The sequence below is a fragment of the Piliocolobus tephrosceles genome, chromosome 13, assembly GCF_002776525.5.
Source record: "Piliocolobus tephrosceles isolate RC106 chromosome 13, ASM277652v3, whole genome shotgun sequence".
Classification (NCBI taxonomy): Eukaryota; Metazoa; Chordata; class Mammalia; order Primates; family Cercopithecidae; genus Piliocolobus; species Piliocolobus tephrosceles.
This window is the reverse complement of record NC_045446.1, coordinates 17303660-17329545: the sequence shown is the minus strand read 5'-3', so window position 1 is coordinate 17329545 and position 25886 is coordinate 17303660. Positions and strand designations below refer to the sequence as shown.

At 52.2% G+C, this 25886-nt stretch overlaps 1 protein-coding gene across 2 annotated transcripts; it reads right to left on the bottom strand.

Annotated features, from left to right (window-relative positions):
• Positions 1 to 44: 44 nt before the first annotated feature.
• On the bottom strand, positions 45 to 25421 carry SPI1 (Spi-1 proto-oncogene). 2 transcript variants are annotated; one of them, XM_023215652.2, is made up of 5 exons: positions 25159 to 25391; positions 22517 to 22616; positions 4971 to 5158; positions 3967 to 4129; positions 45 to 731 (listed from the first exon to the last, which is right to left on the bottom strand). In XM_023215652.2, the coding sequence occupies exons 1-5, from the start codon at positions 25201 to 25203 to the stop codon at positions 412 to 414; spliced, it is 816 nt and encodes a 271-aa protein (XP_023071420.1). In that variant the 5' UTR covers positions 25204 to 25391; the 3' UTR covers positions 45 to 411. The 2 variants fall into 2 exon arrangements, with proteins under 2 accessions (XP_023071420.1, XP_023071421.1); XM_023215653.2 differs by having other exon boundaries at positions 58 to 731; positions 22517 to 22613; positions 25159 to 25421.
• Positions 25422 to 25886: the final 465 nt, after the last annotated feature.

Genomic DNA, 25886 nt, shown 5'->3' with positions numbered 1-25886 from the left:
AGGCGTACAACAAATTTTAAAAGAGACTCCGTGCTGCAAGAGGATGGATTGAGAATAACTTTACTTGTTTTCTGGGAAGAGGTTAATGGGTGGGAGGGGTGAGAGGGGAGATCCGATTTACACACGGACTTGAGACTCCCAAGGAAGTACCCCGGGTCGTCCTCAGCAAGGTTGCCCCGGTGGGGTCTGACGCCCAGGTGGCCTCCCGGAGCCGGGGCGGAGTCCTGGAGGGAGGCGAAGCGGGATGTGGAGGGGGACTGGAGTGGGGGGAAAGGGCGGGTGAGGCGAGGCCCGGCCCGCCACAGTCCTGCCTCTGGGCCCCGGGAGCGTCCTCCCTGTGTCCGGGCCGGGCGAGGGCTTAATGCTATGGCCAGCCGGGAGGCCTGGCGGGGCCCGGCGGGGGCTGCGGGCTCAGTGGGGCGGGTGGCGCCGCTCGGCCAGGCCCCCACGGCCCAGCACTTCGCCGCTGAACTGGTAGGTGAGCTTCTTCTTCACCTTCTTGACCTCTCCCGTCTTGCCGTAGTTGCGCAGCGCGCGCGCCATCTTCTGGTACGTCATCTTCTTGCGGTTGCCCTTCTGGATTCCCCAGCGGTGCGCCAGCGCCTCCTTGTGCTTGGACGAGAACTGGAAGGTGCCCTTGTCCTTGTCCACCCACCAGATGCTGTCCTTCATGTCGCCGCTGCGGAGCAGGTCCAACAGGAACTGGTACAGACGGATCTTCTTCTTGCTGCCTGCGGAGGGAGGGCCCGGTGGGAGGGGGCCCGGGGACCCACATGGGAGCCGCCCCCACCGTCTTGCGCACACACTGGGACCCAGGGACGGGGTGGCCAGGAAGGGCAGGGGAACGGCTGCCCCAGCCCGCGCCAGGTGTGCACACACAGCGTACCCACACTCACACACACAAACAGCTGCTCGCCTACACACACCCGTTCACACACACCTACTCACACACGCACTCACACACCCCCATGCACACACACTCGCACGCACACAATGCACCAATCGCATACACATGCTCACACACTCACATAACGCACCCACTCAGCCACACCTGCTTGCACTCATACACACCACGCCCACAGCCACTTACACACGTGCTCACACAACGCACCTTCTCCCACTCATGCTCATGCTCACAGTGTACCCACTCACATGCTCACACGCACACACAGTGTTCACACATACACGCACACGCAATGCACATGCTCACACACTCAGACTCACACCCACATGCTCACACACATGCTTGTGCAATGCACCCACACCTCACACCCGCTCACACACCTGATTGCAGCCACATAACCCACCCACTTGCACATTCACATCATCTGCTCTCACACATGACACACCCACTCACAGTTGCTCACACACGCACCCACACAATGCACTTGCTCACACCCACACATATGCACACAAACACACCCATTCACTAACCCACACACACTGGCACCCACATGACACACCCACTCACATGCTTGCACCCACCTGCATGCTCAAACCCACACACTACATCTGCTTACACATTCACAACCCATTCACACCCCTGCTCACACCTACTCATGCTCACACCTCATTCACACCCACTCACATGCACACAAACCCACACAATGCACCCACTCACATGCACACACACTCAGCCTCCCACACAATGCATCTTCTCACACTTATACATATGCCCAGTCACCTCCACTCACACATACACCTCACACCAGGTCTCACACACTCGTGCTCACACGCCTGCTCATACACCTCACACCAGGTCTCATACATAATCACACCTGCTTACACATGCTTGCACAAACACACACCTGCTTACACATCTCATATTGCTCACCCTCACACTTCGCATTGCTCACCCTCACACACACAAACCTCTGCTGAACACAGGCATGCTTACATACCTCACACCATTCACACACATACCCACTCACACATGGTCACAGCTGCCCACACCTGCTCACACACATATTTGCACACACAGACCTCACACACATTACTCACCCACACACATGCCCCTGCTCACACACATGCTCACACACAGCTCACACCACTCACACCCACTCACACTTGCTCATATCTGCTCACATGCTCACCTGTTCATACAACTCACACTCATACCTCACACCACATCTCTCACACACATGCTCACACACTCATGCTCACACCTCATACATGCTCACACCTCACACTCACACCCACTCATGCTCACACGTCACACATTGACACCCACTCACATGCTCATACCTCACACATAATCACACCTCATACCTCACAGACATACATCTCTCAATCACACCCACTCACACACCAGCCCACACATACCCACGCACACACGCTCACACCTCATATGCCCACACCTCACACATGCCTGCTCACATGCATGCTCACACCTCACAGTTGGTCACACATGCACTCACACACGTTCACACCAGCTCATTCACACCTCATTGACACCTGCTCACTCATATTTCACATCACTTACTTGCACCTCACTCACATCTGCTCACGCATGCAGACACATTCTACTCATACATACCAACTTGCGTGCTTACACACCTGTTCACACACAACCAGACACCCACTTGCACACTCATGCTCACACACATTCTGCTCTCACACCCACTCAGCAGCTCTCACACACCTGCTCACACGCTCACACATCACACCCGCTCACACCCATTCTCTTGTTTTTGAGACTGATTGCCTAGACTGGAGTGCAATGGCGTGATCTTGGCTCACTGCAACCTCCGCCTCCCGGGTTCAAGCAATTCTCCTGTCTCAGCCTCCCAAGTAGCTGGGATTACAGGCATTCACCACCATGCCCAGCTAATGTTTGTATTTTTAGTAGAGACGGGGTTTCGCCATGTTGGCCAGGCTGATCTTGAACACCTGACCTCAGGTGATCTGCCTGCCTCAGCCTCCCCAAGTGCTGGGATTATAGGCATGAGCCACCACGCCCAGCCCACTCACACCCATTCTCACACACTCATTCATATATCTGTTCTCACACACACACACCTGTTCACACACCTACTCACATGCACACCCACACACACCCAGGTGCTCAAGCATGCCCTCACCCCCCACATAGACCTGCTCACGCACAGGAACACACACATGCTCACACATGCTAAAACACATATTCACTCACGTACATGCACAAAGCTGCTCACATATACACATACATGCTCACACACCCCAGCTCACACCTTCCTGCTCGCACACACCTGCTTACATACACCCTCAAACATGTTCACATCCACTCACACATCCACTGACACCTACACACTCATGCCCATTCACACACTCACATATCACACACATCCCTGCTTACATACACATTCACACACACACACTTGCTCACACACCTGCTGTCATACCCCCACCCACACATATCACTCACACACGCCTGCTCACACCCACTCACATATACCATGCTCACATCCCTGCTCACACACGCACACCCACACACTGCTGACACCCACTGACATGATCATACATGCACACCTCACACATGTGCACACAGCCACTCACACACACTGAAATACATTCATGCGCTGACACACACACAAATATGGCCACACCCACTCTCATCCACACCAGCTCTCACATTCACCTTCTCACACACCCACTTAGCCACTTGCACACATGCACCTGCCTACATCTGTTCACACACACCCTCACTCTGCACATGTGCTCACACACACCCAGATCGACACACACTCATGGCACAGAGACACACACACACCTAGCATACTTCGTGGAGATGCCTGTATGCACTCACAGCAGATCCACGCACACACATAGAGACAGCCACAGACAGCCCCACAAAACACACACACTGGCAAACATGCACACACACACGCAGCTCGGCGGCATGGCTGCTGGGTCAGTTGGCCTGGCTGGGTGGGGGAGGGCACAGACACAGCCAGGGTTGGGGCCAGGGTGGAGGGCCAGATGCCCCACCTGTCTCCCCAGGCAGGAGCCCAGGCCCAGGCTCCAGGCCGTCCGCCTCGCCGTCAGACACCTCCAGTGGGGGGCTCTGCCGCTCGCCCTCCTCCTCATCTGAGCTGGGCTGGGCTGGGGACAGGGGTGGGTACTGGAGGCACATCCGGGGCAGGTAGGAGACCTGGACGGTGGGGGAAGGAGATCAGAGTTAGGAAAGGCCAGCTTACAGCTCAGGGGGACTGGGAGGGAGGTCAGCTGGGGAGAGAAGGAATGCAGAGGGCAGGGGACGATGGCAGGCACAGGAGACTGGAGGAAGGCCAGGTAAAAGTGGGGCCAGTTGAGGCGCTGCACATAGGGTGCAGGCTGTGGGGCGAGGCGTGCTGACATCCAGCCCACCCAGCCCTCCCAGCTGACCCTCCTGGTTTAGGGCTGTGGGCACCGGGGAAGCGGTGCCTTGTTCTGCTCCCTGCCGAGGTGTCATGTGGGCCTACAGTGGGCTGGGGTCAGAAGTGGGCGTGCTGGGGGCTGGTGCATTGGGTCTGGAAGGGGGTTTGATAGGTGGGGTGATGAGTGGTGGAGGGACCCTGGAGGTCAGTAGGGGTGGTAGAGGTCAGCAGAGGTCACTGATCCAGATTAGGGTCAGTAGGAAGGGTCACTGGGGAGAGGCAGGGTCGGTAGACATGTTCAGTGACTTGGTGTGGGATCCATGAGGGCTAGTGAATGGGGGTGGAAGACAGTGAGGCCCAGGAGGGCCCACAACAAGGCGTTGGGGTGGGGAGCCTCGGTGAGGTGCAAGAATTATCTGGGGTCTGTCCATACTCGAGGTGAGACAAGATAAGGGGTGTGGGGTCACGAGGTCACTCGGGGGGTCAGGCGGCAGCCGTTGGGGCTCCAGCCGCCGTTGGCGCTGTGGGGCAGGAAGTTGAGTTGGGTAAGAGCCTGTGTCAGCTTCCTGTGACGCTCCCGGGCCCCACCACAGGCCTGGCAGTCTCCTGGGGGACGGGGCAGGCGGTGGCACGCACCTGGTGGCCAAGACTGGGATGGGGTGGCACCATGGGGGTGTCGAGGACATGCATCTGCTCCAGCTCCATGTGGCGGTAGAGCTGCTGCAGCTGCGGGGGCTGCACACTCTGGAGCTCCGTGAAGTTGTTCTCGGCGAAGCTCTCGAACTCGCTGTGCACGTGGTGGGGGTGGAAGTCCCAGTAATGGTCTGTGAGGGACAGCCAGGCAGTATGGGGTGAGCTCAGGGTTGGGCAGGGCAGGAAAAGGTTGTAATAACATTAAATAATACTGCCAGGCCATATGGGGCCTAACCATCTCATTTAACGCTCGCCACCTGCATGGTTACTCTAGGACTGCATTTTATAGATAAGGACACTAGGCTTTGAGCGGCTACATAGCATATCCAAGGTCAAAAGCATGCAGGTCAGAGCCAGGACTCAGGGCTGAAGCAAAGCTCGTGTTCTCAGCAATTCCATCCTGATTCCCGTGCAGTCACACAGACCGAGCGTCTAATCCTGGCTCAGGCGTTTACTTGCTGTGTGACCTCATGCACATTTGTGGCCTCTCTAACCTCAGTTGAGTTGCCTGTAAAATGGGGATCACAGTTATTGGGAGGATATGAATGAGTACACATTTGTAAAACACCTCACACCAGAGCCGACCCTCAGGGAAAGTTGATTCCCCTCCCATCCTGTTAAAATCTCCCGGCCAGGGCTGGGCGCGGTGGCTCATGCCTGTAAACCGAGCACTTTGGGAGGCCGAGATGGGCGGATCGCGAGGTCAGGAGATCGAGACCATCCTGGCCAACATGGTGAAATCCCATCTCTACTAAAATACAAAGTATTAGCTGGGCATGGTGGTGGGTGCCTGTAATCCCAGCTACTCAGGAGGCTGAGGCAGGAGAATCACTTGAACCAGGAGGCGGAGGTTGCAGTGAGCCGAGATCACGCCACTGCACTCCAGCCTGGGGCGACAGAGCGAGACTCTGTCTCAAAAAAAAAAAAAAAAAGAGAAACCTCCCACGGGTTCCTGAGCTCCCTGGCTGCCCACAGTTTCTCTCTCTCACACACACACACACACACACTCACACGGCCTTGTCACATGGCCAAGGTGTGACAGCAAAGTCACAGGGCTGACATTCCTCACACACCAGAACTTGTCCAGGCACACGGTAGCCCTTCTTCTTCAAAGCCATGACCTTAGGCAGTGGCACCTGTGTTCCCGTGAAGTTCCTGGGACCTGAGACTTTCCTGGAAAACCAACCCCCTGTGGGTCCCTTGAGAGTCTGCGGTGGAGTGGACTCAAGTCCAGAGAATAGCCCCATGCCACTGAAAGCCCTGTCTTGGAACTGGGGAAGATCTTCAGCATGAGCACATTTTCCAGGAACAAAAACTGCCACACATCTGTGGGATTTCCTGGGTACAATTCAGGGTCCAAAATGAAGCGTGGTAATAAAGTGACAAGATCAGCTGTCTCATGTGGGCCAAAGAGGGAGCCTATGAGACTTCAAGTCCAGACTGTGTCTCTGGGACAAGTCCACCACCAGCCATGCGTGCGTGTGTGTGTGTACATGTGTACACAGCTGTACACGTGTCTGCTCGCCTCTCTCTTTCTCTCTCACACAAACACCTACTCACACATCCCTAATAGACAATGATGATTTTGGTTTCTGGACTGGATCCCAGAGTACTCGCTTTCTAAACCTGCTCAGTGGTGGTTTTGCAGTGTGACTGCGGACAAGACCTTTTTTTCTCCCCGAGCCTCTCATTCCTCAGTCTAAAAGTCAGAAATGCACCTGGGTAGTTACTGAGGCCCTGTCTACATGTATAATTATTTGGCCCCACAGTCCAGACAGCCCAGACTCCCACCTTTAGGAAGCCACATGGCAGAGAGGAGAGAAATGCAGAACTGGGTTCCAGTTCTGGCTCTGCCATTTACCACTGTGTGACAATGGGCAGGTCATTCTATTTCTCCAACACTCAGTGTCCTCATCTCTTAAATGGGGCTAACAGTTATACCCATCTCATAGGCTTGTTTCGAGAAGCAAATGACCTATTGCTTGCAAAGTGCTTAGACTAGAACTTGGCACAAAGACAGACCTTGATAAACATTAACTTCATCATTATCATTATTATTAATAATAATAATAGTTCATTCTAAAGAGCCTAGATTCCCACTGAGTGAGGTTACACCTATAATCTCAGCTACTCAGGATGCTGGAGAGGGAGGATCACTTCAGCCCAGGAGTTTGAGACCAGCCTGGGCAACATAGTGAGACCCTATCTCTACAAAAAAAAATTTTTTTTTTGAGACGGAGTCTCGCTCTGTTGCCCGGGCTGGAGTGCAGTGGCTGGATCTCAGCTCACTGCAAGCTCCGCCTCCTGGGTTTACGTCATTCTCCTGCCTCAGCCTCCCGAGTAGCTGGGACTACAGGCGCCCGCCACCTCGCCCGGCTAGTTTTTTGTATTTTTTAGTAGAGACGGGGTTTCACCGTGTTAGCCAGGATGGTCTCGATCTCCTGACCTCGTGATCCTCCCATCTCGGCCTCCCAAAGTGCTGGGATTACAGGCTTGAGCCACTGCGCCCGGCCCAAAAAATTTTTTTAAATTTGCCAGACATGGTGGCACACACCTGTAGTCCCAGCTACTTGGGAGGCTGATACGAGAAGAGCGTTTGAGCCCAGGAGTTTGAGGCTGCACGCTGTCTCTCTCTCTCTTTTTTTTTTTTCTGGGGTGAAGTCTCACTCTGTTGCCCAAGCTGGAGTGTAGTGGAGGGGTATACAAAAAAATTTTTTTAACTAAAAAAAAAAAAAAAGAGCCTGGATTAGCACTTGAGCGAGCATAGAGCAAATGCTTTTAATACATGTTTCTTTCCTCTTGTTCTCCCTGCTCCTGGCCACCTTAGTCAATGGCCCAGAGAAATAAGTTCAGGGGACCATGTCATCACTGCAGTTGAAGCCCAAGCATGGCATTCATGAGGGCAGGGACTGGTTTTGTTCACCTCTGTATTCCCAGTGCTAAGTAGACACTTGACAAACATTTCCTGAATGAATGAATGAATGAATTATTGCCTCTTTTTAAAAATAAAAATGTCTTTCTAGGCCAGTTGCGGTGGCTCATGCCTGTAATCCCAGCACTTTGGGAGGCCGAGGTGGGCGGATCACATGAGGTCAGGAGTTCGAGACCAACCTGGCCAACATGATGAAACTCCTTCTCTACTGAAAATAAAAAAATTAGCCGGGCGTGATGGTGGGCGCCTGTAATCCCAGCTACTTGAGAGGCTGAGGCAGGAGAATCACTTGAACGTGGGAGGTAGAGGTTGCAGTGAGCCAAGATCACACCACTGCACTCCAGCCTGGGTGACAGAGTGAGACTCCATCCCCCCAAAAATAAAAAAAATCTCTTTTTAAATTGAGATGGAATCTCACTATGTTGCCTCCAATTCCTGGGCTCAAGTAATCCTCCCACCTCAGCCTCCCAAAATGGTTTTGTTACAGACATGAGCCACCAAGCCCAGCCAAATCCTAGCCTCTTAAGAAGCCTCTCAGGCCAGGCGTGGTGGCTCATTACTGTAATCCAAGCACTTTGGGAAGCCAAGGTGGGCAGATCACCTGAGGTCAGGAGTTCCAGACCAGCCTGGCCAACATAGCGAAAACCCGTCTCTACAAAAATACAAAAATTAACTGGGCGTGATGGCAGGTGCCTGTAATGCCAGCTACTCAGGAGGCTGAGGGAGCAGAATCCCTTGAACCAAGGGAGGCAGAGGTTGTGGTGAGCCGAGATCGCACCATTGCACTCCAGCCTGGGCAACAGAGCAAGACTCGGTCTCAAAAAAAAAAAAAAAAAAAAAAAAAAAAATCCTCTGAGACTCTCCTCTGCAAAATTATCTAAACCTGAAGCAAAAACAAAACAAAACTTAATTTGCATTTTCATCTTGCAGTGAGCTAACAAGATCCTGAAACTCTCCTCGCTGTGGGAGAGTTTGCTGTGCTCTTTAGTGCGCAGGCTGTCCTGGGGCTCTGGGATTTGGTGAGAGGATTCTTCTCCAGTTGTTGATCCCTGCTTCAGCCTCACTCCTGGCTCTGCCCATTTTTGCCTTCCCCTGCCCAAGTTGGAGTGCCCTGGTAGAATGCCGTATGGATCCCGCCTATCAAACCCCCATCCCTGAACCCACTCCCACGCCAGGGCTGGAGGCACCCTGAGTGCATGCACTGCGTAGGTGTAGGGTAAGAGGCACCCGACTGCTCTGTTTTCCTCCCCACCCCCACCTGTTCTAGCTCCACTTTAGACCTATGACCTCACTGTGGTGGTCCCAGCCTGCGGCCAACATTTCCCAAAGCTGGTCTCAGTTCACCTTCATTGGTCACTTGGAGAGGCTGGAAAAGCCTGTAAATGTGGGTCCTGCTGGAGACCCACTGAAGCAGAAGCACTAAGGGGAGCTGGGAATCTGCATCTAAAACCACCCAAGGAAGTTTTGTGCTCACGAAAACTCTGAAATTCCACCCGGGGTCTCCTGAAGGCTGCAACAGAGACTCCCGAATGACAATTAAGGTTTCAGAAGGTCCAATGGTTACCTCGCCTTTACCCATGATTTAGTGCTCAGGCAATTATGTAATAAATACTGTCTGGTAGGCAGAACTATTCCAAACACGGAGCCCTCTGTGAGAACACAATACAAGGAATCCTTCCTAGGGCAGAGGTCAGCACTCCTGGGCTCTTCAGACCTCATTTCTGGATGACTCTTCCAGAACAAATTGCTTTATTTCTTTGTGTCCCGTCCCTGGGCCACCCAGACCATGCATTCGGGAGTCACCCACATGCCCCCTTAGCGTGATTCTCAGCTCCTAGAAAGAATATAATGTCATTTGCATAACATTTGGACATGGCTCCGGACCGTCATTTCTACAGACCGATAGGCACCCAACACGCAGTAGGTCTCAATCGCTGTTTGATCAAATGATCAACAAAAGTTAGCTTTTAGTGTATTTTTTATACACCAGACACTGTGCTAAGTGTTCAATCCACATTATCTCATTTAATCCTAACCCCAGCTCTCAGGAAGTGGCCACTACAGTATAATCTATCTTTTGCATAGGAGGAATCTATGTCTCAGAGAAGTTAAGTCCTTTGAAGCAGATATTGATAGAATCAGGAACCAAACCCACCTGTATCTGACCCCAAGAACTGAAATCTTACCACTACACCATGCCACCGCTGAGAAACAAGATGATTAATGAAAAATTTAAGTAAGACCTGTGGTGACGCCGAGAGATTTTTTATTTTGTATTTTTGAGATGGAGTCTCACTCTGTCGCCCAGACTGGAGTGCAGTGGCACCATTTTGGCTCACTGCAACCTCTGTCTCCTGGGTTCAAGTGATTCTTCTGCCTCAGCCTCCCAAGTAGCCAGAACTACAGGCGCGTGCCACCCCGCCCGACTAATTTTTGTATTTTTAGTAGAAATGGGGTTTCACCATGTTGGCCAGGCCAGTCTCAAACTCCTGACCTTGTGATCTGCCCGCCTTGGCCTTCCAAAGTGCTGGGATTACAGGCATGAGCCACTGCGCCCAGCCAACACTGAGAGATTTTAATGACTACTTTTATCCACCTGACCACCATCATTACCCATCACCTGTCATTCTTCATCCAACCTACATCCATCTATCATCCCGCCATCGTCCACCCATCCTTCATCCATCCATTCATCATGGAACCATTATCCATCCAGCTATCATCCAGCCAGCCAGAAATGACCCATTCATCTTCATCTCTCATTTCCTCCCTCTAAACCAGTTCTCAATCTGGGGCCAAAGTCCTACCCACACATCCCTAGTCTTACTCAGTTTTTTGGTGTCACTAACACCTGTACGTCATGAGTATAAAAATAAAATCATATTCAAAACAACCCCACAAAAAATGTCAAGCCTTAAGTGTCATTCAGCTGACCTTATCTCCTCAGAACAGAACCTCCAGCCTGAAGCCCTGGGCTCTTCCCAGGGGAACAAAAGTGTGATCAAAACAGAGAAGAAAGATGAGGAATCAAGAAAGGAGGGGCCAAGAAAAAAACCTTCTCAGAAGATCATAGACCACTAGACTAGGGCTCCCGAAGCCCAGCCTCTCCTGAAAATTATTCAGACATAGAAACAGGCTCAGAGGTTGAGGCAGGTGGATCACCTGACGTCAGGAGTTCGAGACCAGCCTGGCCAACATGGTGAAACCCTGTCTCTACTAAAAGTAGAAAAAAATTAGCTGGACGTGGAGGCAGGTGCCTGTAATCCCAGCTACTCGGGAGGCTGAGTCAGGAGAATCGCTTGAACCCAGGAGTAGGAGGTTGCAGTGAGCCAAGATCGCACCATTGCACTCCAGCCTGGATGACAAGAGTGGAACACTGTTTCAAAAAAGAAAAAAGAAAGAAACAGGCTCAGAGAATAGAGAACTGAAGGTTTCATGGCACTTGTTACTCTCTACCTTGGATTCTAATTATTAGAGTTTTAATTCTTTCCCTTGTTACAAAGATGGATCTTGCAGAACCTGTGTTTTATTCATTCCACAGCATCCAGCAATGTGCCTGGCATATTGCCTATTAGACAGATAGGCTGGTGCAAGATGGAGGGCTTGGTAGGTAGAGGGAAGGACAGTTGGAAAGGTGGCTAAGTGGATGATTAGATGGGTGTGTGAATAAATTAATGAATGGGTAGATGGTTAGTGCTATGAATGGAAATTGGATGGATGGATGGATGGATGGATGGATGGATGGATAGAAGTCACATTTTGGAACTCTCTTTTCTTCATCAATCCTATTGTAGGCCAGGCATGGTGGTTCACGCTTGTAATCCCAGCACTTTGGGAGGCCGAGGTGGGTGGATCATTTGAGGTCAGGAGTTTGAGACCAGCCTGGCCAACGTGGTGAAACCTCATCTCTACTAGAAATACAAAAAGTAGCCAGGCGTGGTGGTGTGCACCTGTAATCTCAGCTACTTGGGAGGCTAAGGCAGGAGAATCACTTGAGCCTGGGAGGTGGAGGTTGCAGTGAGCCAAGATCACACCACTGCACTCCAGTCTGGGCAAGAGTGAGACCCTGCCTCAAAAAAAAAAATCCTGTCATAGATAGCAAATTCCAGCATACTCATTAGGATAGCTACTAGTTAAAAAGAAAAAAAGAAAAAAGAAAGAAAATAACAAGTGTTGGTGAAAGTGCAGAAAAATTAGGATACTTGTATACTGTTGCAAATGTAAAATGATGCAGCCACTATGGGAAATAGATGATGGTTTAATTTCTTTTATTTATTTATTTATTTTTTTTGAGACAGAGTCTTGCTCTCACCCAGGCTGGAGTGCAGTGGGGCAATCTCATTTCACTGTAAGCTCTGCCTGCCGAGTTCACGCCATTCTCCTACCTCAGCCTCCCGAGTAGCTGGGACTACAGGCACCCGCCACCTAGCCCAGCTAATTTTTTGTATTTTTAGTAGAGACGGGGTTTCACTGTGTTAGCCAGGATGGTCTCGATCTCTTGACCTTGTGATCCACCACGGTGTGAACCGCCACGCCTGGCTGATTGTTTAATTTTTAATAAAACTAAAAATAGGCCGGGCGCGGTGGCTCACGCCTGTATTCCCAGCACTTTGGGAGGCCGAGACGGGCAGATTGCCTGAGGTCACAAGTTCGAGACCAGCCTAGTCAACATGGTAAAACCCTGTCTGTACTGAAAATACAAAAATTACCCAGGCATGGTGGTGGACAGTGTAATCCCAGCTACTCAGGATTCTGAGACAGAAGAATCACTTGAACCTGGGAGGCAGAGGTTGCAGTAAGTTGAGATCGTGCCACTGCACTCCAGCCTGGGTGACAGGGTGAGATTCCGTCTCAAAAAAATAAAAATAAAAATAGAATTAGCATACGATCTAGCAATCCTACTTCTGAGTCTATATCCAAAAAAACTGAAAACAGGGTCTTTCCACACCCTTCTTCATAGCAGCATTCTTCACAATAGCCAAACAGCAGAAGCACCCCAAGTGTGGGACAGCTGGGTACACAAAATGTGGTGCACGCATGCAATGAAATATGATTCAACCTTAAAGATGAAGGAAGGCCGGGCGTGGTGGCTCACGCCTGTAATTCCAGCACTTTGGGAGGCCGAGGCAGGTGGATCACAAGGTCAGGAGTTCAAGACCAGCCTGGCCAAGATGGTGAAACCCTGTCTCTACTAAAAATACAAAAAAATTAGCCAGGTGTGGTGGCACGCACCTGTAATCCCAGCTACTGGGGAGGCTGAGGCAGGAGAATGGCGTGAACCTGGGAGGCAGAGCTTGCAGTGAGTCGAGATCACGTCACTGCACTCCAGCCTGGGCAACAGAGGGAGACTCTGTCTCAAAAAATAAAATAAAATAAAATAAAAAGATGAAGGAAATGCTGACACGTGCTACACCATGGGTAAATGGGTAAACCTTGAGAACATTATGCTAAATGAAGGCATAAAAGAACAAATACTGTATGATTCCACTCATGTGGGGTACCTAGAACAGTCAAATTCATAGAGACAGAAAGTGGACTGGTAGCTGCCAGAGGCTGGGGGGAGGGAAAATGAGTTGTTGTTGTTTAATGAATACAGAGTCTCTGTTTTGCAAGTTGAAAAGAATTATAGAGATGGATGGTGATGATAACATGAATATATTTAATATCACAGAACTCTACACTTAAAATGTAAAGAAATGGTTAAGTTGAAAAAAAAAAAGTGGTTAATGTTACGTGTATTTTACCACAATTAAAAAGTAATAGGCTGGGCACGGTGGCTTATTCCTGTAATCCCAGCAGTTTGGGAGGCTGAGCCGGGTGGATCACCTGAGGTCAGGAGTTCAAGACCAGCCTGGTCAACATGTTGAAACCCCGTCTCTACTAAAAATACACACAAAAGAAATTAGCCAGGTGTGGTGGTGCATGCCTGTAATCCCAGCTACTCGGGAGGCTGAGGCATAAGAATCACTTGATCCCAGGAGGCAGAGGTTGCAGTGAGCTGAGATCACGCCACTGTACTCCTGCCTGGGTGGCAGAGTGAGACTCTGTCTCAAAACAGCAAAGAAACAAACAAAAAGAGTAATAAACAATAGCAAATCCTGTGAGCCCTTCAAAATCTATCTTGAATCTGTCCCCCTCTTTCTGTCTCTGTTGCCTTGTCCAGGTCACAACCATCTCTTTTCTGGATTATTTCAATAGTTTCCTCAATGTTCTTTTTTCCAGCTCCTATTCTCGCCTCCTTTCCATCTGCTCTCCACCCAGAGTGACCTTTTAAAAAGCTTATTCAGTTGAACCATGAGGCATTGGGAGAAGATACTAAAAACTTCCAGAGAAAGAAAACAAAAGAGAGAGACAGAAAGAAAAAAAAAAAGCAAATGAAACAAACAGCTAGGTTAATTATGAAAGAAATTTAAAAGAATATGGAGTGGCATCAGACGTCATAGGAAAAACTCTAGTAACCAGAAGACAGTAGAAAAATGCTTTCAAATTTCTAAGGGAAAAAATTATTTTCAAACTAGATTTCCATACACAGCCAAACTGTGATTAATCAAGTGACAGCATAGAATAAAAGACATGAGGCAAAACACAAAACCATCATCACCACAACAAAAACCTCACCTCCCACACACCCTTTCTTAGGATGCAACCATGATAACAAATCTGTACAAAACATTTGCTATTTCCAGGCCCTGTTCTAAGCACTTGACATACAGTAGCTCGTTCAGTCCTTACAGCAGTCCTGTGAAGTTGGTGGTGTTATGAAGAAGTTGAGGCACAGAGAGGTTGGAGATCTTGCCCGTGGTCCCCCGGAGAGCAATAGAGGAGATGGGGGATGAGTTTCAGCAGCCTGGTTTCAGAAGAAGGGTTCTTATCTCCTTGCTACATTGCCCCTCAGAAATATGGGGGTGAGGCCTGGGCACAGTGGCTCATGCCTGTAATCCCAGCACTTTGGGAGGCTGAGGCCAGCGGATCGCCTGAGGTCAGGAGTTCGAGACCAGCCTGGCCAACATGGTGAAACCCTGTCTCTACTAAAAATATAAAAATTAACCAGGCATGGTGGCACACGCCTGTAATCCCAGCTACCCGGGAGGCTGAGGCAGGAATATCACTGGAACCCGGGAGACAGAGGCTACAGTGAGCCAAGATCGTACCACTGCACTTCAGCCTGGGCAACACAGAGAGACACCATCTCAAAAAAAACAAAAGGCTGGGCGCAATGGCTCATACCTGTAATCCCAGCACTTTGGGAGGCTGAGGCAGGCGGATCGCTAGGTCAGGAGTTCAAGACCAGCCTGGCCAACATGGTGAAACCCCATCTCTACTAAAAATACAAAAATTAGCTGGGCATGGTGGCAGGTGCCTGTAATCCCAGCTACTCGGGAGGGTGAGGCAGGAGAATCGCTTGAACCCAGGAGGCTGAGGCTGCAGTGAGCAGAGATTGCACCACTGTGCTCCAGCCTGGGCAACAGAGCAAGACTCTGTCTCATAAAAAAAAAAAAAAAAAAAAAAAAGGAAAGAAAAAGAAATATGGGGATGAGAAAGTACAGGTAAAGAAAGGAAGAAAGGATACCATGTGGCTCAGCTGAGTAATAGCCACACAGTCATAACAATGGAAAATTCAAATACTGATTTAACAAATATTACCATATACAGTAATGAATTGGGGATGTGTGGGAAAATGTGAATGTGTGTTGTGTGTGTATGTGTGTGTGTGTTGCGAATGACTAAAGTTGAATTCTGATTGTATAAGTAAATAAAATATATCTCAAACTGAAAAATCAAGCTGTTTTGAAAAATCAGGCTGCCTGACATTCAATAATAAGTATAATAATAATAATAATAATAAGGCACTCAATAAATGTTTGCCAATAAGTAATGCTCTAAGTCTCTATTCCACATCTTCATTTATACATTTACATAGCACTCAAATAGAAAGACCGGAGGCTGGGCACGGTGACTCACGCCTGTAATCCCAGCACTTTGGGAGGCCAAGGCGGGCAGATCGCAAGGTCAGGAGATCGAGACCATCCTGGCTAACACGGTGAAAACCCGTCTCTACTAAAAATATAAAAAATTAGCCGGGCGTGGTGGCATTTGCCTGTAGTTCCAGCTACTCAGGAGGCTGAGGCAGGAGAATTGCTTGAACCCAGGAGGTGGAGGTTGCAGTGAGCTGAGATCTCACCACTGCAATCCAGCCTGGGCAACAGAGTGAGAGTCCATCTCAAAAAAAAAAAAAAAAAAAGAAAAACGAAAGACTGGAAAAAATAGCTTTTATCAATCTGTGATATGCTACATATGTCATGGAGAAATGCAGAGTGGCATGATATGAAATTCCATTTTTGAATGAATAAAATATACATGAGTATGTGTATATACTTACAACACTTAGGATTGTATATGCACAATAAAACATCTGTAAGGATTAATTAAGGTTCTGTCAGTGGGAAATCGCATTGAAAAGAGGAGGATGTGTTACTTGATATGCTGTTGTATTTTTTAAGTTTTTGCAGTTAGTATTTGTTACTTTAATAATTAAAAATTAGGCTGGACGTGGTGGCTCACATTTGTAATCTCAGCACTTTGGGAGGCCGATGTGGGAGGATTGCCTGAGCCCAGGAGTTCGAGACCAGCCTGGGCAACATGGTGAAACCCCATCTCTATAAAAAATACAGAAAAAATTAGCCAGGCATGGTGGCACAAACCTGTAGTCCCAGCTACTTGGGGGCCTGAGGCAGGAGAACTGCTTGAACCCCATAGGTAGAGGCTGCAGTGAGCCAATTGCACCACTGCACTCCAGCTTGGGTGAAAAGGTGAGACCCTGCCTTTTTTTTTAATTTTCGAGATGAAGTCTCACTCTGTTGCCCAGGCTGGAGTGCGGTGGTGTGATCTTGGCTTACTGCAACCTCTGCCTCCCAGGTTCGAGTGATTCTTGTGCCTCAGCCTCCTGAGTAGCTGGGACTACAGGCAAGTGCTACCACACCCGGCTAATTTTTGTATTTTTAGTAAAGACAGAGTTTCATCATGTTGGCCAGGTTGGTCTCAAACTCCTGACCTCAGGTGATCCACCTGCCTCAGCCTTCCAAAATGCTAAGATTACAGGCATGAGCCACTGCTCCTGGCCTAATTTTTTTATTTTTAGTAGAGATGGGGTTTCACCATGTTGGCCGGGCTGGTCTTGAACTCCTGACCTCAAGTGATCCACCTGTCTCAGCATCTCAAAGTGCTGGGATTACAGGTGTGAGCCACTGTGCCCAGCCTTTTTTTTTTTTTTTTTTTTTTTTTTAAAGACAGTGTCTCAGCCAGGCGCGGTGGCTCATGCCTGTAATTCCAACACTTTGGGAGGCTGAGGCGGGTGGATCACCTGAGATCAGGAGTTCGACCAACCTGGCCAGCATGGCAAAACCCCGTATCTACTAAAAATACAAAAATTAGCCAGCTGTGGTGGCGGGCACCTATAATCCCAGCTACTCAGAAGACTGAGGCAGGAGAATTGCTTGAACCCAGGAGCGGAGGTTGTGGTGAGCCAAAATCGTTTCACTGCACTCCAGCCTAGGTAAGAGAGTGAAACCCTGTCTCAAAAAATAAAATACAAAAATTAGCCAGGAGTGTTGGCATGTGCCTCTAGTCCCAGGTACTCGGGAGGCTGAGGCAGGAGAATAGCCTTTTTTTTTTTTTTTGAGATGGAGTCTCGCTCTGTCACCAGGGCTGGAGTGCAGTGGCACGATCTCAGTTCACTGCAACCTCCGCCTCCCGGGTTCACACCATTCTCCTGCCTCAGCCTCCCGAGTAGCTGGGACTACAGGCACCTGCCACCAAGCCCGGCTAATTTTTTTTGTAGAGATGGGGTTTCACTGTGTTAGCCAGGATGGTCTCGATCTCCTGACCTCGTGATCTGCCCGCCTCGGCCTTCCAAAGTGCTGGGATTACAGGTGTGAGCTACAGTGCCCAGCCAGGAGAATAACTTGAACCCAGGAGGCAGAAGTTGCGGTGAGCCGAGATTGGGTCACTGCGCTCCAGCCTGGGTGACAGAGCGAGACTCCATCTCAAAAAATAAAACCCCCAAAATATGTAAAAATAAAAATTAGAAGATTTTGCCCAGGCGCAGTGGCTCACACGTGTAATCCTAATCCTAGCACTTTGGGAGGCCAAGGTGGGTGGATCGCTTGAGCCTAGGTTCGAGACCAGCCTGGGGAACATGGCGAAACCCCATCTCTACAAAAGATACAAAAAATAGCTGAGCATGGTGGCAGGCCCCTGTAGTCCCAGTGAATCGGAAGGCTGAGATGAAGGTGAGACTCTATCTCAAAAAAAAAAAAAGGCCAAGCATGGTGGCTCATGCCTGTAATCCAGCACTTTGGGAAGCCAAGGTAGAAGGATCACCTGAGGTCAGGAGTTCGAGACCAGCCTGGCCAATATGGTGAAACACTGTCTCTACTAAAAAAAATACAAAATTAGCTTGGTATGGTGTGCACACCTGTAATCCCAGCTACTCAGGAGGCTGAGGCAGGAGAATTGCTTGAACCTGGGAGCCAGAGGTTGCAATGAGCCAAGATCGCACCACTGCACTCCAGCCTGGGCAACAAGAGCGAAATTCCAGCTCAAAAAAAAAAATTGTAAATGTATTTAAATTTTCACCACACACACATACACAGAAGGTTACTCAGATCATGATCATGTCATTTCCCAGCTCAGAACTCTCAAGTGGCTTCCCATTGTGTGTATGATAAAATACAAACGCCTGCCATGGCCTTCGAGCCCTGCATGAGCCGCTGACTCCTTTGGCTTCCCTTTCTGTCCCCTGCCCTGTGCTCACTGGCCTCTCTCGTCCTCTGTCAGGGTCCTTTCTGCTTTTGCACTTTCTCTTGCATTGACCTTGGATACCTCTCCCCTACCTACGGTCACATGTGAATTACGAGTTCCTTCTCTTAGCTCAGCTGCCACCTCAAAGGCCTTCCCTGACCACTTTCATGAAAGCAGCCCCCCATGTAGACAATCCGCATTACATCTGTGGAAAACGGTCTGTTTGTCTGATTCTTTTTTTTGTTTTTGTTTTTGAGCTGGAGTCTCGCTTTGTCTGTCACCAGGCTGGAGTTCAGTGGTGCGATCTCGGCTCACTGCAACCTCTGCCTCCTGGGTTCAAGCGATTCTCCTGCCTCAGCCTCCTGAGTAGCTGGGAGTACAGGCGGGCACCACCGCCTGTATTTTTAGTAGAGATGGGGTTTCACCATGTTACCCAGGATAGTCTCGATCTCTTGACCTCGTAATCCACCCACCTCGGCCACCCAAAATGCTAGCATTACAGGCATGACCCACCGCGCCCAGCCTGTTTGTCTGATTCTTTATGTCCCCATCCCCTCACTGGAGGGTGAGCTCTGTGAGAGCAGTGGCCGTGTCTGGGTGCTCATCATGGACTCCCCAGAGCCTACAGCAGTATCTGGTACGTGGCATATACTCAGAGACTATTTAACGGATGGAATAGGGAGGAAAAGTGGATCAGATGGGAAGTGGCTGGCAGGATGGACGAGTAGGTGGGTGGATGGGAAGGTGAGTGCATGGATGTGGGGGTGGGTGGCAGATTGGCTGCCCCCTGGGTCAGTAGAAAATAACCCAGTTGGTCTCTCACATAGCCCTCTGTGCTTCTACTCCCCAGCTGCTTAGTCCCTCCTGCCTTGGTGGATGCAGTGAAGCTAGCACAGGCCTTGTCCTCTGCACATTACCTTACCTCATTGATTACATGCCTTACCTCGCTGAATCGAATCACAGCTCTAGGAGGTAAGTATTTTCATGCTCTCAGTTTTATAAATGGGGAAACAGGGGCTCAGAGAGGCTATGTTACTTGCCCCAAGTTTTCACAGCTGGTGAGTGATGGAGTCAGGGCTGGGCCAAAGCTTTTACACTAAGCTTTGGTACCTAAAAATGTGGACAAAGAGGACGTGCAGGAATTGACGGAAGTGTGTGGGGGTCTCTATGGTTGAGTCTTCAGACAATACCTTCCAGCGGGTATAGAAAGGGACAGCCTGGCTGGGCGCGGTGGCTCACACTTGTAATCCCAGCACTTTGGGAGGCCGAGGCAGGTGGATCACCAGGTCAGGAGTTCAAGACCAGCCTGGCCAACATTGTGAAACCTGTCTCTACTAAAAATACAAAAAATTAGCTGGGCGTGGTGGAAGGCGCCTGTAATCCTACTACGTGGGAGGCTGAGGCAGGAGGATCGCTTGAATCCAGGAGGCAGAGGTTGCAGTGAACCAAGATCATGACACTGCACACCAGCCCGGGCAACAATACAAGACTCCATCACAAAAACAAAAGGGGGCCGGCCAGGCACGGTGGTTCACACCTGTAATCCCAGCACTTTGGGAGGCCGAGGCAAGTGGATCACTTGAGGTCAGGAGTTTGAGAGCAGCCTGGCCAACATGGTGAAACCTTGTCTCTACTAAAAATACAAAAATTAGCCAGGTAGTGCACGCTTGTAATCCTAGCTACTTGAGACATTGAGGCAAGAGAATTGCTTGCACCCAGGAGGCAGAGGTTGCAGTGAGCCAAGATGGGGCCACTGCACTCCAGCCTGGGCAACAGAGCAAGACTGTCTCAAAAAAAAAAAAAGAAAGGGACAGCCCAAATGCCCTGATTGGCAATGATTAACAGTGGGACAGGGCCAGGGCCGAGGACACCTGGGAACACTGGTGGAGTTTCTGGAGGAATTGGAGACTCATGACCAAAACGGGGTGCTCAGGCATCCAATCAGGAGTCATTCCTAGAGCCCCACCCCAGATATAAGGAACCTGCTTGGGCCCTGAACCAGGAAAACACATGATTTCTCTAAAGCGCTCACTCCATCAGGCCCAGCCCCAGGCTCACTGGTTTCCAGCTATGTGGGCAGCGCCCTCATATTACAGGAAGGAAAACTGAGTCTGCAAAAAGCCCAAAGGAAATGCACCCAAGCCCAGTGAACTGAAGAGGGAATGGGGCCAGGGAGAATGCATCCTTGATGGAGGAGGCCCGGCAGCAGTGTTTGTGGGGACCTGAGCCACCAGGGGGCGCCTTCCTGGGGCCCAGCGGGAGCTCCTGGAGTCCTGGAACCACTTGGGAAGGTGGGTGCACGGTCTGTGAGTGCCCCAGACCCGGCTCTCCACCCTGGTAGGGAGAGCTGGGGATGGAGTTGGAGGAGGGGACTTCTCTCTACATTGCCTGGGTTTTCCACCGAGAGGATGTGTTTTTTATATAATTACAAATAAGCTTGAAGGAATTAAAAAGGCTATTTTAAAGGCTTTCTAGACCTGAAAGATTCTAAAAGATGCCTGTGCGTTCCCAGCTGTGGTCTGGAGGCATATCTGCCTACCCCCAGGATGTGGCTTCCAGTCTGAGTTCCGGATGAATCCTGGGCCCTAAGTGTGAACCAGGCACATGTGGATCCCTAGCTGGGCCCAGCAGGTTGAGACTGCCACAGGTGTATCTGCAGAATGGAGCTACAGGCATGACTGGCCACGAGTGACACCTTCCTAGGCTGTGGGCCTCTGCCCTCTGAGGTGCAGACACCCCAGTTGCTGGTCTGCCCGGGTCCCAGATGCCCTGAGGAATCCCCCAGTGACGACTCCCTCACTGACTGGGCCGCCTCACTTTGGGTCAGGGATGTCCACATCAATAAGCCAAGATCCACTTCGGGCAACCTCCCACAGCCCCCTGCTCAGGTCCCAGGCACCTAATGCCTCTCTCCCATCCCCTGAATTTGCTCCAGGATGGAGGCTGGGCTGGGGGTGAACAGTCAGACCCAGAAGGACTGGACAGACAGAAGGACCCCCTGGCCCAGGCCTCTTCCTCCCACCTCAGCAAACTGGGGGCCTCGGCCTCGGCCGAACAAGAGGTCCCCATAGGGTTTCCTTTGGTCCAGCAGTTCCCACTTAGGGGTGATTTTGCCTCCCGGGGGGATCTGCCAATGGGTGGAGACATTTTTGGTTGTCATGATTGGCCATGCCCCTGGCATGTGGTAGGTAAAAGCAAGGATGCCACTAAGCTTCCTATGGTGCCCGGGACAGCCCACCCCAGAATCATCCCACCCAAAAGTCAGCAGTGCCGCGGTTAGGAAACGCTGCCAACCACACGTGGCAGGGAGTGTGGATGTGCCGGCGGGGAGTTTGGGACGAAGAGAGTGACGAGAACAAAGAGGAGGAGGTGGGTAGTTAGACAGGGGCAGAAGACAAAGCACAGGACCTGGAGCGGACAGACCTGGGTTCCACCCAGCAGCCGTGTGACCTTGTGCAAGTCTCCTAGCACCCTAAGCCGGTTTCCTTGTTTATAAAAAAGACTACGAGGACAGAACCAGCAGATAATCATGCAAGAAATGAACCCTGCGCCTTGACCCACTGCAGAGGCTCCATAATGGAGGTTCAGGTGCGGGGGTGCAGCAAAGATGCCGCAGTTCACTTCCCCTGAGAGCAAACTGGATCTGATTCTCAGAATTCCAACGAAGTCCTGGGAATCGTTTCTTCTTTTTCTCTCTCCAGACCCCAGGAGCCCAGGCTGGGCCGGGGAGTGGGGGCGTGGCAGGACCCGTACTCACCGCTGTGGCTCTCCCCATCACTGCTGAGATAGGGGTAATACTCGTGCGTTTGGCGTTGGTACAGGTCCGTGTCATAGGGCACCAGGTCTTCCGATGGCTGCTGAGAGAGGAGACGTCAGGGCCTGTACCGTGGGGGGACCCCAACCAGGCCTGCAGCACCCCCGCATGCTGGGTCCCCACCGCTTTCCTTGGCTCAATGACTGCGTTGGGCCTACAGCCCTCCCTCTGCCTAGAATTGGGACAGAGAGTGGGGCAGGGGACCCGGGAGGCCTGAAAAGGGGTGACAGGGACCTTGGGGGTCAGAGGTCAGAAGAGGACCAGGGTCCCCGTCTGCTGGGCTACTCCCCATAGCCACCCCATGCTCACACCCACACTCACGCCTGGGCGCCCCCATCCTCATCCCATAGCCCTCTCCTGGTCACACTGATGTGCATGTCCACACGATCCCTGTGACACCCTCACACTCATAATCCCACATGTGGACTCACTCTCATAGCCCCCGCCCACCCCCATGCAGGCGCCTGCACACTGTCCCCCTCACACACATCTTCACAGCCACTCAGAGGCCACCCACCTCACAGAGATACTGTACACTCAGCTCATGCGCACATGCAGTCTCCTTGATTGACACTCGCGTGACACCACGTTCCAGCCATCAACGTGCACACTCACAGCCCCAGAGCCACTCACATTCCACCTGCACACTCGCCTGCACCGCACACACTCGCCTGCCCAGCCGCACTCACAGCCTGTGCCTCTCACACAGCCTGGGCAGGACCGGCACCACAGTGACCGTCCACACTGATGGTTGGTGCAGGGGTCACCCGGGCAGGCTCAGGGGCCGAGCGCATGGAGGGCCTTGATCCCCTCACTCTCCCTCCTGAGTCCTCCCTAACCTCCTCCTTCCCTCCTCACCACCACCCGCACCCTGTCTCCTTTTCCTCCCCCTCCTCCCCCTCCTCCCTGTCCTCCTCCTTTCCTCCTCCTCTTCCTCCTCCCTTCCTCCCTCCTCCCTGTCCTCCTCCCCCTACTGGCACAGACACAGGGCCGTGCACACCCAGGAGCCTTCCCAACAGTCGTCAGCCCTCCCCACCCCCACAGTGTGTGGCCCAGGATTGCACAACAGTCACTGTGGCCCTCGGGGCTGGGCCTGGGGGACTGGGGCTGCCTTGGGAGCCCACCCTACCAGGAGACACTCAGAGTGACCCTGGAGCTTGCAGAGAGGGCTGGGGGGCCTAGGGACAGCCCTAGGCCCTAGGCTCTGCCACCCGTTCAGCTCCACCTGGAGTTCAGGATTGAGAGGTCAGGGGTCAGAGACGGTGGGCCTATGGCTTTCTTGAGGCAGAATTGGCTCTTCCTGAGACACCCTCTGCCTGCGCCGCCCCCTTCGTGGTCCCAGGTGGGAACGGGTGTCAGGGTGTGGATGCCACAGCGGGCTGGCTGGTCCTGCCCGGTCCTGCCTGCGTCTGGCCAAGTGAGGAGGCCAGGAGCCCAGCACTGAGCCTGCCCCCGTGGGTTTCCAGGTAGTGCAGCCTCGCTGCAGGATGTCAGCCTGGCTCTGGTCGGATTGGTGTGATGTCAGGCCTGGGGTGACTCCCAGCCTCCTGGGGTGGCTCTGAGCTGGGGCACGGTGGGGGAAGGGAGCTGCCTCTAGGCCAGGAAAGTGGAGTCAGGAGGACATCCTGCCAAGCCCTTCCCGGCTCCCCTCAAGCCTCCCTACTCCTGAGAGGTCATGGGGTGGGAAAAGGGAGAAGGGTCCTCTCAGAGGGACCCTGGTCTGATACCTGCCTCAGGCTGCAACTGTCACTGAGAGTGAGGAGCACTGGCGATCTGCTTCTCTTCTCAGGGTTCCCTGAGGTTCCTGCTTCTTCACCCCCAAGATCCAGTCCCTGTCCTTGTCCCAGCCTCAGCCCCCATTCAAACTTGTCACATGCTCACCCCAGGTCCCACCCAGCCCCAATCTCAGTCCCGACCTTGTCCCAGCCCTGTCCCCTGCCGTGCCTCTCCCTGAAGTCCAGCCCTGGGGCCAGCCTCAACTGCACTGTCTCAGCTCCGCTCCTGGCTCCTTTCCAGCACCGGCCCCTGTCTCCTGTGGGTCCTCCTGTGGGCCCACGGCCCCGACCCTTTGGTCAGCAATCATGTCCTCTGTGCCAGGCCCCAGACTGGGTGTTGGGGACCCAGAGTTCCATCAGCCTTGGTGTCCAGGAGCCCCAAGGCCATGGGCCAAGGCTTCTGCCTGTTGCCTCCTGCCTTCAGCCCCTTCCTGTCCAGGGGATCGGCCTCCTCCAAGCCAGTTCCCCCACTCTCTTCTACCTCTCTACCACCGCCCTCACCATCCTCAGCCCAGCACCCTCCCCAGGAGCCCCAGCCTCCGCCTGCCACCCGAGCCCTATCTATAAATAACTGTTCAGGCCCCACCGATCACAGCCCCACCGTGGGCCCAGCCTCAGCCCGCCAGGGCATGCTCCGAGGAAGCCAATGGCCCCCTCGCTGGGTCTCAGGCCAGGAGTTCCAGGGAGGAAACCGTGACTTCCCACTGATAGCAAGCCAGGAGGGCAGCGGGTGGGCTGGCGGGTTCATGGGCAGGCAGGCAGGCGTCCGAGGGCCACGGGTTGGGCTGGTGGAGGAGTCCCGGTACTCACAGGGGGGACGAGGGGAAACCCTTCCATTTTGCACGCCTGTAACATCCAGCCGAGCTCCGAGTCGGTCAGATCCCCTGCCTCGGTGGGGGCCAATGCAGAGCCCCTCAGGATGGGGTGCCCCGTCGGGGGCTGGACGGTCGTGGGGCGGGTGCAGGGCTCAGGCCTGCCCCCTGAGCTACAGGAGCCCTGCGTGAGCCCCCTCCCTTGACATTGCAGGGCCAGCACAAGTTCCTGATTTTATCGAAGGGCCTGCCGCTGGGAGATAGTCCCCTTGGGGTGACATCACCGCCCCAACCCGTTTGCATAAATCTCTTGCGCTACATACAGGAAGTCTCTGGCCGGCTGGGGCAGGTGGTGCTCAAAGGGCTGGCCTGGGAAGCCATGGGGTCCAGGCCCCCTACCCAGAGGAAGCTGGGACTGAGAGGGATGACTTTGGGGGCTAAGCTGGGGAGGGAGGATGGGAGGGAGAACGTGTAGCTCCGCCACACCACTGGGAGGCTTTTGCTCTAACCCAACAAATGCCTGCTTCTTTTGAGATCCCTATGTAGCCAACAGTCACCTCATTGGGGTCAGAGCTGGAAGGGGTGGCCTCTTGGGACCTCCACTTTCTGGGGTCAGCCTTGCTAGGTGAGGGCTCTGATCTAGCAGGCTATCAGGCCTGCCTCTTCCTGTGGCCCTGCACCCCCACTGCCTAGGCTGTCCCTAGGCTGAGGCTGGGTTCAGGGGTA

Bases quoted from the DNA above. Each gene is read 5' to 3' on its own strand.
- SPI1 (XM_023215652.2), bottom strand. From the start codon at position 25,203: ATGTTACAGGCGTGCAAAATGGAAGGGTTTCCCCTCGTCCCCCCT. The intron at 22,617-25,158 runs GTGAGTACCGGG...CTCCTCTCTCAG, and splicing joins GGTTTCCCCTCGTCCCCCCT to CAGCCATCGGAAGACCTGGT. The intron at 5,159-22,516 runs GTGAGTACGGGT...TGTCCCTCACAG, and splicing joins TGATGGGGAGAGCCACAGCG to ACCATTACTGGGACTTCCAC.